Source organism: Gymnodraco acuticeps, unplaced genomic scaffold, assembly GCF_902827175.1.
Source record: "Gymnodraco acuticeps unplaced genomic scaffold, fGymAcu1.1, whole genome shotgun sequence".
In the NCBI taxonomy this organism is placed as follows: domain Eukaryota; kingdom Metazoa; phylum Chordata; class Actinopteri; order Perciformes; family Bathydraconidae; genus Gymnodraco; species Gymnodraco acuticeps.
The window spans coordinates 12791-30827 of record NW_022990422.1 but is presented as its reverse complement, the minus strand read 5'-3'; the positions used below and the strand labels follow the sequence as shown (position 1 = coordinate 30827).

General features: G+C 46.2%; 1 protein-coding gene across 1 annotated transcript; it reads right to left on the bottom strand.

Annotated features, from left to right (window-relative positions):
* Positions 1-8170: 8170 nt before the first annotated feature.
* On the bottom strand, positions 8171-14173 carry ctsa (cathepsin A; the record flags this gene model as incomplete). The annotated part of the gene is given in 7 exon segments (XM_034224991.1): positions 8171-8347; positions 8732-8887; positions 9296-9382; positions 10135-10185; positions 12297-12408; positions 12796-12956; positions 14072-14173. Coding segments are annotated over 6 exon segments (744 nt in total), but the record flags the coding sequence as incomplete, so codon positions are not given.
* Positions 14174-18037: the final 3864 nt, after the last annotated feature.

The following is an 18037-nucleotide window of genomic DNA, read 5'->3' as shown; positions in this document are numbered from 1 at the left end:
AGAGAGAGACCACCAGAGAGAAGAGAGAGAGGAGAGAGAGAGAGAGAGACACAGAGAGACAGAGAGAAAGAGACAGAGACAGAGACAGAGAGAGAGAGAGAGAGAGAGAGAGAGAGACAGAGAGAGAGAGAGAGAGAGACACAGAGAGACAGAGAGACAGAGAGAGAGAGAGAGAGAGACAGAGAGAAGAGAGAGAGACACAGAGAGACAGAGAGAGAGAGGAGAGAGACAGAGAGAGAGACACAGAGAGACAGAGAGAGAGAAAGAGACAGAGACAGAGACAGAGAGAGAGAGAGGATCAGTTTCTCCCGTGTTATTATTCAAAGTTAATGTAAACTTTTGAATAATGTACATCATCTACTACAAGTAGTGTGCTTGAATGTAATAATTATGTTTGTTGAATCATTTATTGAAAAATGAATTTTTCCATCTGTTACGATTATAAACTGAAGCAATATAAAAATGTCTCCCATTAACTGAGTTTTAAACATCAGCATATCCGCTCAGACGCCGGTGATTACCTGCTAACAGAAACTCTGCTACACAATTTTTATTATTATTGAAACATGACCGGTAAGTTTCGAATTTGTCCGGTAAAATAGATTATTTCCGGACATTTGACCGTCAAGAAAAGATCCTAGCGGAAACCCTGACACATGCCTCTGAAGTGTTTTGCTCAAAATACCAAACAGCTCATTCTAGCCTCATCCCTCTATTTCAGCCCTGTTACTAAAGAGCTGACTCTGGTTCTATTTCGTATATGGCTTCGCCCTCTAAGGCTATCGCTATTGGGTTATCCCTCTGCGCCCCCGCGCAGCACTGAAACACTTGTAGTCCACGCCCACCGCGGGCTTCCTTCCGGTATAAATAGGAAGGAGGCTCGGCAATCTGCTCCCTCTTTTCTTCAGCAAACCAGCACAGTTACTGAAGCACAGCCTGGGGTCAGAGCACGCATACGCGGCTCTAAACCAGCAGGTAGCATGCACACACTGCGCTCGTCTCCCCTCGGGCGACAGGAAGCGGAGAGCGGCTGCTCTTGCTGCTGTGGCCGAGGAGGACGATTGGCCCGTCCAGGCTTACGAGCCCGCGGACGGGGCCGAGTGTGCCTGGGGCCGAGTGCCGGGCAGGAGTCCGAGGAAAAAAGGCAACTCCTGCCCCCGTCTCCCTCCACAGTTCGGTTCTCCCCTCCCTCCTCTCCCCCGAACGGGGGGAGACAGAGTCGGTGCAGGGTGCCAGCTTGGTGGCCGAACATGCTTTTCCCCTCTCCGTCACCACAGCGCGGCGGCGAATAACATCGCGCGGCTCTCCAACTCGGTGGGGACACTGGTAGAGCGGTCCACCACCGAGGCAGAGGAAATCAGCAAGGCGGCCAGCGCGGCGCTCATTCTGTGCGCGTCCGTCGCTGTCTCCCATGGGGATTTCCGCGTGGGTGACACAGATCCAGCGCCACCTTGGGCTGAAGTATAGGCGTCTGTTACGGAGACGGCCAGAAAAGTGCTACTGGACGCTCCAATCAGCCCGGACAGGCTGCTCGGACCCCAGTTCCACGCCATGGAGTCCATGAAGACGGCTGCGGAACAGGCGGACGGCATTCGCCAGCATGTACAGCTGGCTCCAGCCGGCTGAGCTGCCACAGCAGCATCAACGCCCGCAGCAGCTGCTGTGTCTACGCCGGCCACAGGAGGCCGCAAGTGGAGAGACGCCCACAGCAACCGCCTCGGCGTCAGACTCGCCCTTCGGCGGCTGCAGGGGCTCCGTCCCACGTCTCCACTCCCCCGCCACCCCAGAGACAGGGTCTCCCGGCGGCGAGTCAAAGGGAAGTGAGGCTCCCCCACTCCTGGTCTGCTCCACGAGAGCCTCCGAGGAAGCAGAGCCGGTAATTAAGCCGGCTGCCACTAATCTGTTGATTAAGTAGACAGCAGGGCTCCCTGCAGAAGCCTGCTGGTTTTAACCTATCGGGTAATAACCTGCAGAGCTCGCGGCATTCCTCTGTCCGAGATACGCCTCCTACACACGGTCATAATAACCCATGAGCGCCGTTTTAACGCCTCATGTGGACAGCACTGCACACATCTCCATCCATCCCCTGAGCGTGTACGTGCCTCATGATGAGTCGGAGTGAGACGCAGCGTGTGGAGGCCCCGCGCAGCCCGTTCGGTCCCAGCCCACCTGGGGTTGCCTCACGCCCTGTGTAAACCAGCTGCCTATAACCTTTCGGTTAATAGCCAGCAGGGCTCGTTGCTAAAGCCTGGTTTTAACCTGTCGGTTAATACATTTCAGAGCGGGCTAATTAAGCCGGCTGCCACTAATCTGTTGATTAATAGACAGCAGGGCTCGCTGCAGAAGCCTGCCGGTTTTAACCTATCGGTTAATAACCTGCAGAGCTCGCGGCATTCCTCTGTCCGAGATACGCCTCCTACACACGGTCATAACCCATGAGCGCAGTTTTAACGCCTCATGTGGACAGCACTGCACACACCTCCACTCATCCCCTGAGCGTGTACACGCCTCATGATGACAGCCAGAGTGAAACGCAGCGTGTGGAGGCTTCCTCGCAGCCCTTTCGCCTCACGGGCAGTGGCGGCGAGGGCAATGGCGTGGCTCGTCACCAGGACGACCATTACGGCACATCACAGAGAAGCCAGAACGGGGGAAGGAGCAGTATTCCAGGCTGAGTGCCCCCAGTGGCAGCGCCTGCAGCGCCACGGCGTCAGGGCTCGCTGCAGAATTCTGCTGGTTTTAACCTATCGGTTAATAAACTGCAGAGCTCGCTAATTAAGCCGGCTGCCACTAATCTGTTGATTAAGTAGACAGCAGGGCTTGCTGCAGAAGCCTGCCGGTTTTAACCCCTGTTAATAACCTGCAGAGCTCGCAGCATTCCTCTGTCCGAGATACGCCTCGTACACACGACCTTAATAAACCCATGAGCGCCGTTATAACTCCTCATGTGGATGTCACTGCACACACCTCCATCCATCCCCTGAGCGTGTACGTGCCTCATGATGAGTCGTAGTGAGACGCAGCGTGTGGAGGCCCCCGCGCAGCCCTTTCGCTCTAGACCCACCTTGGGTTGCCTCACGGGCAGCGGCGGCGAGGGCTCTGGCATGGCTCGTCGTCATGACGACCACAACACATCTCGAGCATGTGCGCCCGCTCTCAGAGTGTTTCTCAGAGTGGCAGCGCGTGTGTCTGATGGACAGATGGATGAGCAGGCTGATCAGCAGAGGGTACACCCCCCACAGTTCAACGGGATACAGGAAACACTCCTGTCCTCCCAGAAGCAGTGCTTGAATTGGAATGAAAAAGGTGCCAGTACTCTAAAATCAGCAACTTTTTCAAGTCAATTTTATATATACAGCCCACAAACAAGAATTTGGCTACTATAATGCTGGTGGGTTTGTCTCTTTACTACTGTATATTTTAGAAAGGTTCACTGTACTTAACATTTTTATGATAGGCAGCGGATATGGCTAAAGCTCAGTAAGGTCAATATTAACTGAAAATATAGCAATCAAAGTCTAGATCTTCTGCTGAAGACACATGAAGCAGAGACCTTTCAGGTGAGAGCCCCTCTGGTGGTGTTCAACATTAATGACAAGGAAACAAAGCTCTGGTCAGAAGCATTTTTTATAAAAAGCTTTAACAAATTAAGTATTTCTGTACATTTTGAATGCAATCTAACTTTCCAACTCAGAAAACGAAAAACGAAAAAGTGCCAAAAGTCTTCTCACATGGCTGAGCTGCTTTGCAATATACTTCACCACTGAAGAATACAAATATGGTTAAAGTAAACTATGATGCAATCTAACTTTCCAACTCAGAAAAATGATAAAGAGCATGAACAAAGAACATGTAAAAACAAATGCAAAATTTGCACAATCTAAAATGAGAAACTGTAACTGCAAGTAACAAAGTCTGAGCCATGGTAAAGAGTTACATTGAACACCAAGCTGATCAGATAACTCCCTGGTTGGTCTGAAGTCCTTCTATCTCCAGGATCTGTACAAATCGGCACATTATGCCAAAAGTCTTCTCACTGGGTGAGCTGCTTTGCAATATACTTCACATTGTTAGAAAAGGCTCCAGAAGGCCTTGGGGACATCAGTATCAGGGGCTGGAGCTGGACAGGCTCTTTCATCAGCACTTCTCCTTCCCTTTGCCAACCAGGACCTCACATACTGTTCCGGATTGAACTGTCCTAGTGATGGTCCATTACATTTAATGAAAACCAGGCTGGACAGTCGGCTGACAGAGAGAGCATTCCTTTTTGCAGTAAGGATATCGTTCATGCAGCTGAATGCCCGCTCACACCCACTAGTGGAGACAGCGATGGTTCGGACTGCTTTCAGTAGAGGCTCCATGGCAGCAGGTGTACGGGATGCCCTGGTTTCCTTGTATTCGCGAAAGCCCTGAACAGTCTCTCTTCTGTCCACTTTCAGCACTTCGCACAAACGTAGCACCTCTACGTCCCCATACTGTACGTCTAACTCCTCTTCAGGCCAACTTCCAGGATGGATAACTTTCATGTCCTGGATTAGCTGATTGTCCCGGGCCTCCCGGCCATGTAATGGGATTTCTCTTGTGCTGACATGAGAGGAGGTTGTGGAAGTCATTCTGTGTCTCAGATTCTCTACCATACTGCGGAAAAACTGACCTGCATGAATCTGTACAAGCCTGCCATTCTCACGCAGGGCAACACCCTTGAAGGACTTCTCAGCTAGAGCTGTATGAACTGTAGTCATGTGTGGGCCAGGCATGGTGACCATGGATTCAAAAACTCGTATTTCTCGAGTTAAGAGCCTATCTGCTGTAGGCAGTGTCATCTCTCTTTTTTGGAGTTGCCGAGAGAGGTCGCTGAGCTCTGTGAGCGCATCGTACATCAGTCCCAGATTGCTGACAAACGTTGCAGATGTGAGCACATCATCCAGGCCCTTGTACTTTGCTCTGTCTCTGGAATCCCTGCTCGTGTCGTTTGCAGCATTTGTGAAGTGATTATGAAGCACTCGGTAGTTTTCCCAGACTGCTCTGACGCTCCTTTCACTTGAAGCCACCCAGCGGATGGACAAAACACGCCCTATCACCAGGAGACGCTGTCCCGACTGCTTGCGCACACTGCGCTAACTGCCTCTGATTTTTGGGGGAGGCATGGAACAAGGAATAGAGTTTGTCAAAAAAGATCTGGAAATGATTGAGCCCTGAGACCTCCTTGACCACATCCCCAACTGCCAGCTCTAGACGATGATTGGAGCAGTGCCACACAAACAGGCTTGGGAATTTACTACACAACTGGGTAGCAACGCCTGTTCTCTTCCCTAGCATGACTGAAGCCCCATCACATGCAAAAGAAACGAAACACTGACCTAAAAAGTCCTCGTTAAAATCTCTTCCAAGACACTCCATTAACGCCTTTGTGATGTCATCAGCCGTTGTTCCATCCAACTCGATCAGCTCCCAAAAAAACGTTTCGGGCTCAGCATCAGCTAATGCTGAGCGTAGACACACAACAAGCACCGTTGTACCACTAATAGTGGTAGATTCATCGACCAAAACACAGAGTTTGCTTTGGTTTTCTGTAATGTCTTTTGCTATTTTTCTTCAGCTCATGAGCTATGTGGTCGATGATTTCGCCACAGGTTTTATTGGAGTGCAAAACCCTGCCCACGTTCAGCCCATTCAGTTTCTGTACATTCAAATCAATTGGCATGTCTGTGAATGGCCGGCTATGTTTGCCAATTTTATATGCCGTTCGAAAAACTCTGATAGTGGTGTCTAATTCAGATGTATGCATAGACTGCACTTGATGTTGAATAGTTTCACGTGAAGCAGATGTAAGGATGTCAGCAGCTTTTACATGGGCTTGTGATTCTTTATGTTCTTTGATTTTTTTTTCTCAGGCTAGCTTGTTGTTTGCCCTTGTCAACACCGAAATGAGACACTGCACACTCACCCCATTCAGTTGACAGTTTCAGTCCTTGTCCAGTGTGTATTCCCAAAGATTTGACATCTCTGCATATCCGACATCCTAGCTTCTTATCTTTAAGAAGGAGCCATGCATTGGTCTTGCAAAAATATTGCACCTGGTCCGTTGTCCAGCAGTCAGGTGCATCGCTTTGCCCGGTGTTGGTGGTGGCAGTTGCGCCAGCAGCAGCTAACGTTAGAGGCTCTGGAGGAGGCGGCGGAGCTAGTGCTAATGCTAATGCACTAGAACTTGGAGCAGGAGGATCAACCAAAGAAAGCTCCCCATCAGACACAATTTCCAACACAGGCACAGCATTCTCTGTATTTGAAGTTTCTTCCGGCGACAACCGCTGTCTTTTTGCACTTTTATTAATCCACGCTAACATTTTAGAAATGCTAATTTGTGACGTGACTTGCTTTCCTTCTCTCGGGGGCGTGCCTGCTCTGTTCTATCACTCTACATAGCCACCCACTGGGTGGGAGTTGCACTGCATAAACACAACACACGTGCATCTAGGTATGTAAATTGTAAAGCATTAAAACATGGTTTTACTAACAGTTTTCAGTATGTTGTTACTTCGGCATTATTATTATTATTATTTTGAAACGTGTATTACTATTAAATCACGGTCAAATAGGTTAATTTTGACAGTCGTTTCCACCACAGTATTTACATGGAGAAGATAAGCCCCGCCCCCTCTCCAGCACGTTCTGTTTGAATGACGGGAGTAAACAGCTGACAGCCGCTGTGAAACTCCAGCGGTTAGAGCGATGAGAATGTCCGTTCGGCACCTCATGACGCATCTACTGAGTACCGGGCGGCTGTATATATATATATGGATATATAATAAGAACGGCGGGAGAGTGTTGAGTACTGGGAGAGTGTTGAGTACTGGCACGGTGCATGAGTACCGCCAGCATGCCGGTACTGAGCAAGAAGTGCCGGTACTCCATGGGTCAGAACCAGAAGTGCCGGTACTGCGTACCGGTGAGTACCGGCCCAATTCCAGCACTGCCCAGAAGCTATGTCTTGCGCTCCAATCCGAGCCGCTGGAACTCCTGTTGAAAGAGGATATTTCCAGGGTTCCTCAAAGGGAGGAAAATCAGGGGTTTTCACTCCCGTTAATTTTCTAATCCCGAAAAAGACTGGGGCAATGAGACATCCTCGATCTGTCAGTATTCCACATGCTGACGATCAAACAGGTGCTGGAATGTGTTCACCAGGACGACTGGTTCACTTCCACCTGAAGGATGCATACTTCCACGTACCCATCATCCCGAAACACAGGAAATTCCTGCGGTTTCTCATTTCAGGGAATATCAGACCAGACAATCGTCTGCCGTTCGGATATTTCCTGGCTCCTCCCGTTTTTGTGTAGAGAAGGCTGGAGCCGCTACACAGAGGAGGGATGAGAGGGTGGTTTTCTCTGGACGACCTGCTATTGGCTGGCTCGCTCCAGGGAGGAAGTCGCTTTACAGACGGTACATCTTGTATCGCATCTGTCAAAGCCTGGGTTTCATAATAAATTGGAAGAAGAGCTGTCCTCTTCCCTCTCAGACAAACGGTTATCTGGGAGTGGAATTAAACTCAGCCAGCAGAGCGCGGCTCTCGCGGCAGCGAGTGGAGAAACTGACAGCTCTCCTCCGGCATGTCACAACCCACACAGCCCTCTCCGTGACGCAGCTGCTCGGCGTTGGCGTCAGCTGGTCACGTGATGATCCCCTTGGGTCTCTTCCAAAAGGGGGACACTTCAGAGGTGGTTCATTCGCTGCAGAAGCCTGCTGTTTTTAACCTATTGGTTTATAAACTGCAGAGTTCGCGGCATTCCTCTGTCCCAGATATGCCTCCTACACACGGTCATAATAAATCCACGAGCACCGTTATAACGCCTCGTGTGGACAGCATACACACACCTCTCATCCTCTGGGCGTGTACGCGCCTCATGATGAGAGACGGAGTGGAATGCAGCGTGTGGAAACTCCCTCGCAGCCAGCGGCGGCGTGGCACATCACCATGACGACCATTATGGCACATCACAGAGAAGCCTCTCCCCCCAGAAGTTCCATGGGATACAAGTTACTGTCGAGCCGTTAGTGGCCGACTCCGCCTACTAAGGGCTTCACGGCAGCTCTGCAGAATCCTATGGGTGACGTCACGGACCCTACGTCCATTTATATATACAGTCTATGGTCTGAAGTGGTTTAGACTCACGGCCTCGGTGCAGTTCTTGTTCTTGTTGCTGTAGAAGTCGCACGTCCCCTCGCTGCAGCAGAACGTCTGCAGCTCGCTCCACAGGAGGCTTCCCAGCAGCCCGTGGTAATAGGCGAAGTAAACCAGAGAGTTGTCGTTCATCTCGTAGCTCGACATCCCGTTTCCCACGGCAATGCCCTGCGAGACACGTGACTCAGTGTTAGCAATGTAAGATAATAAAAGAGACATTGTATTGTACATGGCATTAGAGAAATTAAAAGACTAGAAATAAACTGCACGTCGATTTTGAGAGAGTCAGAATTTTGAGAAAGTCAGAATTTTGACATTTGTCATACATGACGGGATGTATGATTACCTACAAGAACCGGTATTCCTCCATCTTGTGACTGTGTAACTCCCTCTCTTGGATATCAGCATGTGAAGGACACTGTTCAGGAACTAGCTGATGCTCTGTATGTGATGACTACTTCCATTCTTGAGGATCATAAATACACAGATCCTGAGATTGAAGCTCAAGCCGTGACCAGTGAGAGTTTTCTAACAAGTAGCATCAGTGTTTACCTGCAGGTTGAGGGTTGAGTCCTCCATCACTCTCTCAGCCAGCGTTGGGATGTAGATTCCTCCGTAACTCTCACCTGTGAGGAACAGCTCGCTCTTACTGAACTCTGGAAACAGCCGGAAGAACTCCTTCAGAGCCAGGTAGTTGTTCATCGACACCTGAGGAGGAAATATAAACAAAAACACACTCAGCCTCAGTTCGAGTGACAATCAGAAGCCGAAACTCAGTCCGAGAGCCAATCAGGAGCAGAGACTCAGTCTGAGAGACAATCAGAAACCGAAACTCAGTCTGAGAGCCAATCAGGAGCAGAGACTCAGTCTGAGAGCCAATCAGGAGCAGAGACTCAGTCTGAGAGACAATCAGAAACCGAAACTCAGTCTGAGAGCCAATCAGGAGCAGAGACTCAGTCCGACAGCCAATCAGGAGAAAAGACTCAGTCTGAGAGCCAATCAGGAGCAGAGACTCAGTCCGACAGCTAATCAGGAGCAGAGGCTCAGTCCGACAGCCAATCAGGAGCCGAGACTCAGTCCGACAGCCAATCAGGAGCCGAGGTCTGAGTCACTGACCTCGGTGTCGTTGGTGACGTAGTTTTTATCGTCCGAGTACGAGAATCCGACCCCTGCTGGAGACTCCAGGTACAACACGTTGGCAATCTGCAAGGAAAACGTGAACCAATCAGCTTCCAGGAATCACAACAACAACATTGAGATGCTAGGTTTGGTCACATGACTGCCCGCATTTCAATGTAAATACTGCTATATTTATTTATTTTAAACTTTGTTTTTTTCAACAGCATACAGAGCACGTATCAAAAGTAGGTAAACAAATCTTCACTTTATAGAAAAATAGGTAGAGTAATAATGTAAATACTGCTTAAAAGGTGGGGTAGGTAACTTTGGAGAAAGCAGCTCGAGTGCGCTAGAATGAGAAAATACACAACCTGAGAAAATCTGCCACTTCCTCACAGAGCCCCTCCTCCAACACACACGAACGCGCACATGACCAATGAGGGCACGAGATCAGTTTGTGCACAGATGGAAGGCTGACAGGCAGGTAGGCCATCCAGTTACTTTAGCCGGCTCAGATGATTGGTCGTGCTTTTTACACGGCTTCCAGAGGTGATATTTCTTTATGGATTTTTTGTCAAAGCACTTCAGATATTCATTGCTATCGGGATGTTAAGAGCATTCCATGGAATATAACAAAGTATATCTCGAGCCGGTTTCTCAAATTAAACTACCCCACCTTTAACTATAAAAATAGTAATAATAATGTTAGTATAGCTTTCTTAAAATAGTTTTCTATCAGTGTTTTTAATTTTTGTTTTACTTTTATGTATGCACCACAACATCAAGTCATATTCCTCGCACATGTACCAGGTAATAAACCTGATTCTGAGTCTCACCTTGTTCCAGGAGTACGGGTTGTACTGCAGCGTCGCTCCGTCATCCTGGATCTGAAACAGAAGGGCAAGCAGAGAGTCAGATATTCTGGAAAACCTTCTGGAATATCTTTAATTACACAAATGCTGCCGACTCGTCTCACTACCATAATGTCAATATGAACGCAAACATTGAGCTGTTTACAGTAAATATCACCGTTTACTTATTTTATCCGTACAGCTGAATTTAAAGTCTATGCTCCCATAATGCTTTTTGGTGCTAGACGTTTCTAAACAATCAAATTGGGATGAGACTCATGAAAGAAAAGTCGGAGAAAGAAAGTGAGAAATTCAGAAAATAGGCATATTTGAGGATTATGGAAAAAAAGTCAATTGTCTGAAAAAAGTCAAAATTCGGATTTAAAAAAAAAAAATAGATATTAAAAATTCTGAAAGCAAAGTAAAAATTCAGATATTAAAAGCGTACTTTATACAATCCAGTGTTTCCCCTACCATTGTCTTTTTGATATATAGCACCAAAGCAGCCTCCCTCTCCTCTGTCATCATCCTGTTGGACCTGTCTGCTGCATTCGACACGGTGAATCATCAGATCCTCCTTCACACTCTCCAAAAACTTGGAGTTTCAGGCTCTGCACTTTCCCTCCTCACCTCATACCTGAAAGACCGTACCTACAGGGTGACTTGGAGAGGGTCTGAGTCCGACCCTTGTCAATTAACTACAGGGGTCCCTCAGGGCTCTGTTCTTGGTCCCCTCCTCTTCTCCCTGTACACAAACTCGCTCGGATCAGTCATTTGCCCGCATGGTTTTTCATACCACTGCTACGCTGACGACACCCAATTAATTCTGTCCTTTCCCCGCTCAGAGACCCAGGTCGTCGCACGCATCTCTGCTTGTCTAGCTGACATCTCTCAGTGGATGTCTGCTCATCACCTCAAGCTCAACAAGACTGAGCTGCTCTTCCTTCCGGGAAAAGATTGTCCCACTCTTGACCTAACAATCAACATCGGCACCTCAGTTGTTTCCCCGACTCAGACTGCAAGGAATCTGGGTGTGACCCTAGATAACAACCTGTCCTTCACTGCAAACATCGCTGCAGATACACGGTTTACAACATCAGGAAGATACGTCCCCAGCTGACTCAGAAAGCGACTCAGGTTCTGGTCCAGGCTCTCGTCATCTCACGCCTAGACTACTGCAACTCCCTCCTGGCTGGTCTACCTGCATGTGCCATCCGACCTCTGCAGCTCATCCAGAATGCAGCGGCTCGTCTGGTCTTCAACCTTCCTAAATTCTCCCACACCACTCCGCTCCTCCGCTCCCTCCACTGGCTTCCGGTAACTGCTAGAATCCACTTCAAGACAATGGTACTAGCTTACCATGCTGCGAATGGATCTGGCCCTTCCTACATCCAGGACATGGTTAAACCGTACACCCCAGCACGTGCACTCCGCTCTGCATCAACCAAACGACTCGCTGCACCCTCGCTGCGAGGGGGACCCAAGTTCCCATCGGCGAAAACACGTGGGTTTGCTGTCCTGGCTCCAGGATGGTGGAATGAGCTCCCCATTGACATCAGGACAGCAGAAAGCTTACATACCTTCCGGCACAGACTGAAAACTCATCTCTTTCGACTCCACTTCCAGCGATAGAATTACTAACAAAGCACTTTTATACTAATAAAGGACTGGATTACCTAAAGCCAGTTGAGTAGCACTTGAAATGTTTGGCTCTATGAAACCTGATATACTTATATGATTCTGTTTTCTTCAAGGTTGTATTTTGTTGGTCGAATGTACTTATTGTAAGTCGCTTTGGATAAAAGCGTCAGCTAAATGTAATGTAATGTAAAATTGCAACCAATCTATATCTACTGTCACTTTTCACATTGAACATGTGCTCTTTTATTAAATAAACTAAACGCTTTCATTCCAAGTTTTGAGTTTAGTGTTTCTGACCCCAAGAAACACTGATGCATTAATCAATAACAATAATCCACAGCTCCTCTCTCTGCTCCCCCCCCCCCTGCTCAGGCAGCACCCCCCCAAAGCAGTAAACCTAGGGGAAACACTGCAGTTTATGCTCCCATAATACTTTTTGGAGCTAGACATTTCTAAACAATCAGATGTATAGATTTTCAGTAGAAAGCTGTTCTCAGGTGACCCACCAGGTAGGGTCCGTGCTCAGTGAGCAGTCCGTCCAGAGAGCTGCATCCTGGGCCTCCGTTCAGCCACAGCACCAGGGGGTCCGAGGACGGGTCCTCCTGGGACTCCACCAACCTGAACACAGTCTGTTAGGCACTCTTGCAAAAAGGACAAATATTGTCACTTTATATATATAGTATAAAAGACTACATTTCCCAGACTCTTAAGAGACGCCAAAACTCACACTGTACATTTATGTTCAATCTAATAATCCATTCCTCACACACTTAATGTATATACAATATCCTGCTTTATATTTTGTTACTGTACATTTGTATTTTTTCTACTTTTTTTTTTTAATGCTATTTTATTTCTATTTGAGATGTTTACATTTTGGATTGTTTATTTCTAGTCATTTCATTTCTCAAATGTACAATGCCTTATTGTACAGCTGCAACGCAAACAAGTCCTACATTGGGATCAATAAAGTACTTCTTATCTTAACAGTCTCTCAGTCCTCACCAGTAGTGCAGATGCTTCCCGTCGGCCACGTTCAGATATCCAGAGAAGTGTCTGAAGCTTGGCTGTTTCTGAAGTCCGGGGAGGAACTTTACCTCGTCTGCAGCCGGTGCTGCCATGACAACCAGCAGAGAGGAGAGGAAATAACACAACAACAGCACCATCTGAAACACAACAACAACAACATCTGAAACACAACCGGAAGCAACACAACAACATCATCACAGCCTGCATCTGAAACACAACAGGAAGTGATTTACTATCATCCGAACCGATCACAAGAAGCTACTGATTTCAACATGTTTCTGTAGTCATGACTTATTTAATGACAACGGAAGAGGGTTAGAGCCAAATGAGAAACACAACATTGGAATGTGATCAAAAAAAGTGAACATTATGAAAGAAAGTCAGAAGTCCGAGAAAGAAAGTCAGAAGTTCTGAAACTGAACATTATGGAAAAAAAATATTCTGAGAAAGTAAATTCTGAAAAAGTTCATAATTCGGCAAAACTAAAAAAAAGAAACAGGAAAAGTAAAGAATCGGAAATTACAGTAAAACTTCTGAAAAAAAGTAAAAAAAATCTGAAAAAAGTACAAATTCTAAGAAAATGCCAATTTGGCTCCATTTTGAGATTCTAGTATTGTTTATTTCTACTTATGTGCAATGCCCAAAACATTTCCTAATTTGGGATCAATAAAGTACTTAAAGTAGTAAAAAAGTAGAAGTAAAAATTCTGAGAAATGATTTTGACTTTTGGGTCACATCAATAAACGGTTTCCTTATATGGCCCTTATCCTCTTCCGTAAATCACAGTTAGCCCAGTGAGGTTATGAATAACAAAACACCAGAGAACCCAACAGCCAGCAGAGGGCGGGACAGATCTGAAGAGACAAACAGTTAGTCAAAACTTCCTCTTAACTCAAGAGGAAGTTTTGAGGTTCATTTTCTAACCTCTGCAGAATCAGTTCGAAACTGTTCAGATTAAGTTTGACTGAAAAACCGGTTTCAGCCGCTGAGAAATACACGTTTAAACCTTTATATACAGTCTATGGTTTAAACCTGGAGGGAGTCTGAACAGTTACAGGGAACAGCAGCTACTGTCAGCTCACACACACTAAAGTTACATTTAAACTAAACACACGGTTCCACACAGACACACACGTACGTTTCTGTCAACGTTTACAAACCCGGAAGCCGGTTAGCTATCGATGCTAACAGCTAGCACACAGACAGAATAGTTGATTAGAAGAAAAGCTGAAGAGTTTCGAGACACACTCACCTTTCTGTCTTTCTGTCTGTCCACTTCAGCAGGTGGACTTCATGTGACTGACTGCAGCTGACAACAGTGAATAATAAAGACGGCAGGTCACATGACGTCAGGTCACATGATCCCCGCCCACGTCACCCTTTTTATTTTTTGGTAGGAACTAGAACCAATCCATCCCATAGTAAACAGCTGTACATTATTTGGATTTCATAGCCTATTGGTATTTTATCAAGCACTTTATCAGGTGCTCAAAGACGCTTTACTGAGGTAAAGATATTTTATAAGATAAAAAGTTAAATAAACCGAGCAATAAAACCACAAGGTCTGTGTTTTGTAATGTCAATGTAAATACTGCTATATTTTACTGTATTTTTTCATATTATTATAGTTTTCTTAAAATAGTTTTCTATCTGTGTATTTCTTTATTTTTGTTTTACTTTTATGTATGCATGACACCAAGTCAAATTCATCGTACGTGTCAACCTACCTGGCAGGCCCGGTTCTACGGGGGTGCATAAGGATGCATTGCACCCTCAGTTGAGACGTTATGCATCCTCATTTGAAAAATGATTTTTTATTTATTTAAATATTACATATAATAACAATAATAATAATAGTAGTAATAATAATAAAAAAGAATATAGTTGAAATAAAATAAATTGTAATTGTGGTTAAATAACATTGTCTGCTGCATTTATTTGGTCTATTTAAACGGTAAGTAACGTTATTATGTCAGGAGGTGCGCGTGACCTGTGCCGCTGCGCGTTCATCATCTGCAAGGTGCTTACACAGCAGTCAATGATGGACATCAGAAAATGGTTAAAACAACCAGCTCTTATCGCCAGCAGTAACACTGCATCTACTGCAGGTAACAACAGTTCAGATCATGGGGACATTACGTTACCCGCAGTCCTCCCGCCCGACTCGCCGGCTTTGCCCGCCTCGCCCACGGAGGCGGAGCAGCCGCAGCCGTCTTCGTTGCCCCAAACACCGCCACCCCTCAGTGGCCTGCAAGTGCCAGAGGACCTCGGCAAAACAGAGCCTGCCCAGGTATATTTAAAAAGTACCCAACTCACTTGTACAGTGGGGTAAGGCGCTCATTTTGCAGCTTATGGTTTCAAAACAGAGATTGGCTGGAATATTCATGTAAAAAAGATGCCATCTTCTGCATGTAGACATTTCGGTCTTGAAAGGGGAGTGATTTGTAAAATATCCATAAAGAAAAAGTAAATCTGTTTACAGTTCTGTTTCATATGGGTATCCATAGATCTCTTAATGTTGCTCTCACAGTGCACCAGATTGATGCTTTTAACTTCAATACTCTAATAAAATTCTTCCGGGGGGAGCAAGCCCCCGGACCCCCCTAGAGGAGATGAGGACCCCCCTAGAGGGTATTAGGTCCACTCACCACTTATAAAAATAGCCCTTTACCACTACACCCTCTGGACAGGTGCACATAGAAGACAAGAATACACACACACACACACACACATTGACAAGACTATAAAGTAAAGTGCATACTGATTCTTAACATGTTTTGTCCATGACTTATTTAATGACTACGGAAGAGGATTAGAAACAAATGAGATTTTTAAAAAAGAGGAGAAAGAAACTTAGAAATTCTGAAAAAAGTGAACATTATTGAAAAAGTCAAATGTCTGAGAAAATTGATAAAAGAAAAGATTCTGAAAAAAGTACAATATTCTGAGAAAATAATGTTAAAATTCTGGAGGGAAAAAAAGTTAAAAGTCTGAAATTAAAGTCAGAAAAAATATTTGGACTTTTGGTATCGTCCCATGACGGTGTCCTTATATCTGTCGAGACGAAAGTCAGTAGGCTGTTTGAGGCGAGCTGCAGCTCGCCTCGAAAGTAGACGAGAATAGCCGATCGCAGCCGGGGGAGGTCTCAAAAAGCTCGCCTGAAGTCGGACAGCTCGGAGTCGGCTTCGTCTTCTTCTTCTTCTTCTAAGATATATAAAGTATGAAACGGTAAGCAATGCAAGTATAGTATAAAAGATATAGATATTAATTTCATGATGATAAATATTGTGGAACAATGATGAAAAATGGGAATGGATGTGGCGACGTAAAACTGACACAAAACAACAACAAACTTTTGCCGAGCCAATGGGAGAGTTTCATCAGCAGCACGGGGTAAAAACCACCAATGAGCGCTCAGCTCGAGATACCAGCGAGTCGTTTCCCATCAAGCATTTCGCTTCCGCAGCCCGTGGAGAGGAACTGCGCCGCCTCGCCTCGCCGCGCCTCGCTCTCAAGGCTGCGGGCGTGTTTGTCCCGCGAGATTTCAACGTAGCAAGTCGGACAAAATGACTAACCATCATGCAACGCACTAGCAAGACGTTGATCGCAACTGCGCAGGTCTCGCTTGTCTCAAACAAGCCTAGTATAAAAAGGAAACAAATAATATCTGATGAAAACGGATGGACAAATAATTATGTGTATGTATTTTCATTTAGATTATTGTTATTATAGGTGTTTAATACCAAGAGGTGGTATTCGTTTTTATTTTGAATAGCGTAGGCTACTTTTTATCAATGAGAAGCGAGCTGTCATTAAAAATAATTAATGCAGCTTCCGGTAACACGGCAACAAAAGGGGCGGAGTTTGTGATGGCCGGTCTCTTGTTCCCAAAGCCACGGAGGGAGGAGTTGGCGACAGTAGGCTTGTTTGAGACAAGTGTATGGAGTCAGATTTGGGTCAATATTCTAGCGCGTAAAACAAGCTACTCACGAGCGGAAAATGTGCTTTTACACGCGCATAAAATGACCCTCGCGCGCAGATTAAACCCCCGCGAGCGGCTCTGCGCCCGCGAGTGGCTCTACGCTCGCTCGCGAGAGAGACAGCCCTCTTTCTATGGCGTTATATTTGTGCCTCTATCCTGAGTGCGCACTTGAAAAATGTTGAGCACAGAGAAATATATTTTCTCTCGTAAAACTCCTGCTCCGTGCGCAAGCAGACCGCTGCACGCGCTCTCTCTCCCCCGCTCGCTCGACCTCTCCAGCCTGCGCGCGCTCAGCTTTGCCTGCGCGCGCTCAGCTTTGCCTGCGCTCGCTCAAGTTGTCACAGCGTTACAAATGTGCCACAAAACCAACCAATCGGAGAACTCGAGAAGGTCAATTCTGATTGGCTGGTCGTCTCCAATCATATCTTCTATCTGAGATGAGAGAGGGATTTTCGGTTGCCATCAGGCTGTTGACGTTCTTATTACACATCTATCGTTGACATTTACAGGACATGACAGACTCGATGAAGAGAATAGCACGCCACAGTATCAGGTGAGTTATACCTTTCTAGTTTTCTGATATCACGTTATTGTTTGCAATGCCTGAGTTTGTTAGCCGGCAACATAGCTATAGGGGTAGTTTAAGCAAACCGCTAACAAACCGTAGCATACATGTAGCTACATGAACCCTTCTGAGGTATTGATTACTTGCTGTAAGCATTAGATGTGGCAGAATGACAAAACATGTTTCTCTCTCTATCACAATGTTGGGTTGACCAGAACCTGTACCAACTTCTGTTTGCTGTTCTACAATGGGCATATGCTTGCGTTAATTTTCAACCGGACAGATGAGGCTAGGATACCGGCTAAAGTTAGCAACACACGTTAACCACGAACAGCCTATTAATCTGTTCTCTTAATGTTATTTCTTCCAACGTTGTGGAATTAGAGAAAAGGGGCTTCTTAACGTGCTTTTATCCGGGGTGGAGGGAGTTACATATGAGTTAAATATAACATTGGGCGTGTGATTGTAGTGGGTGGAGTAGGTGAAATGAGGATATCCATTTTGGAGTTCCAGCTAGTATAATATAGTTAACGTTACACAATAATAAGGAAGAGAGCTATTTTTGTGATACATCGCCATTGATATGGATTTAGAGTGGATATTTGAGACTTCCAAACAGTAAACAAAAACGTAACTTATGGGTGAGTGTTTTTAGCAGAGTCATATTATGT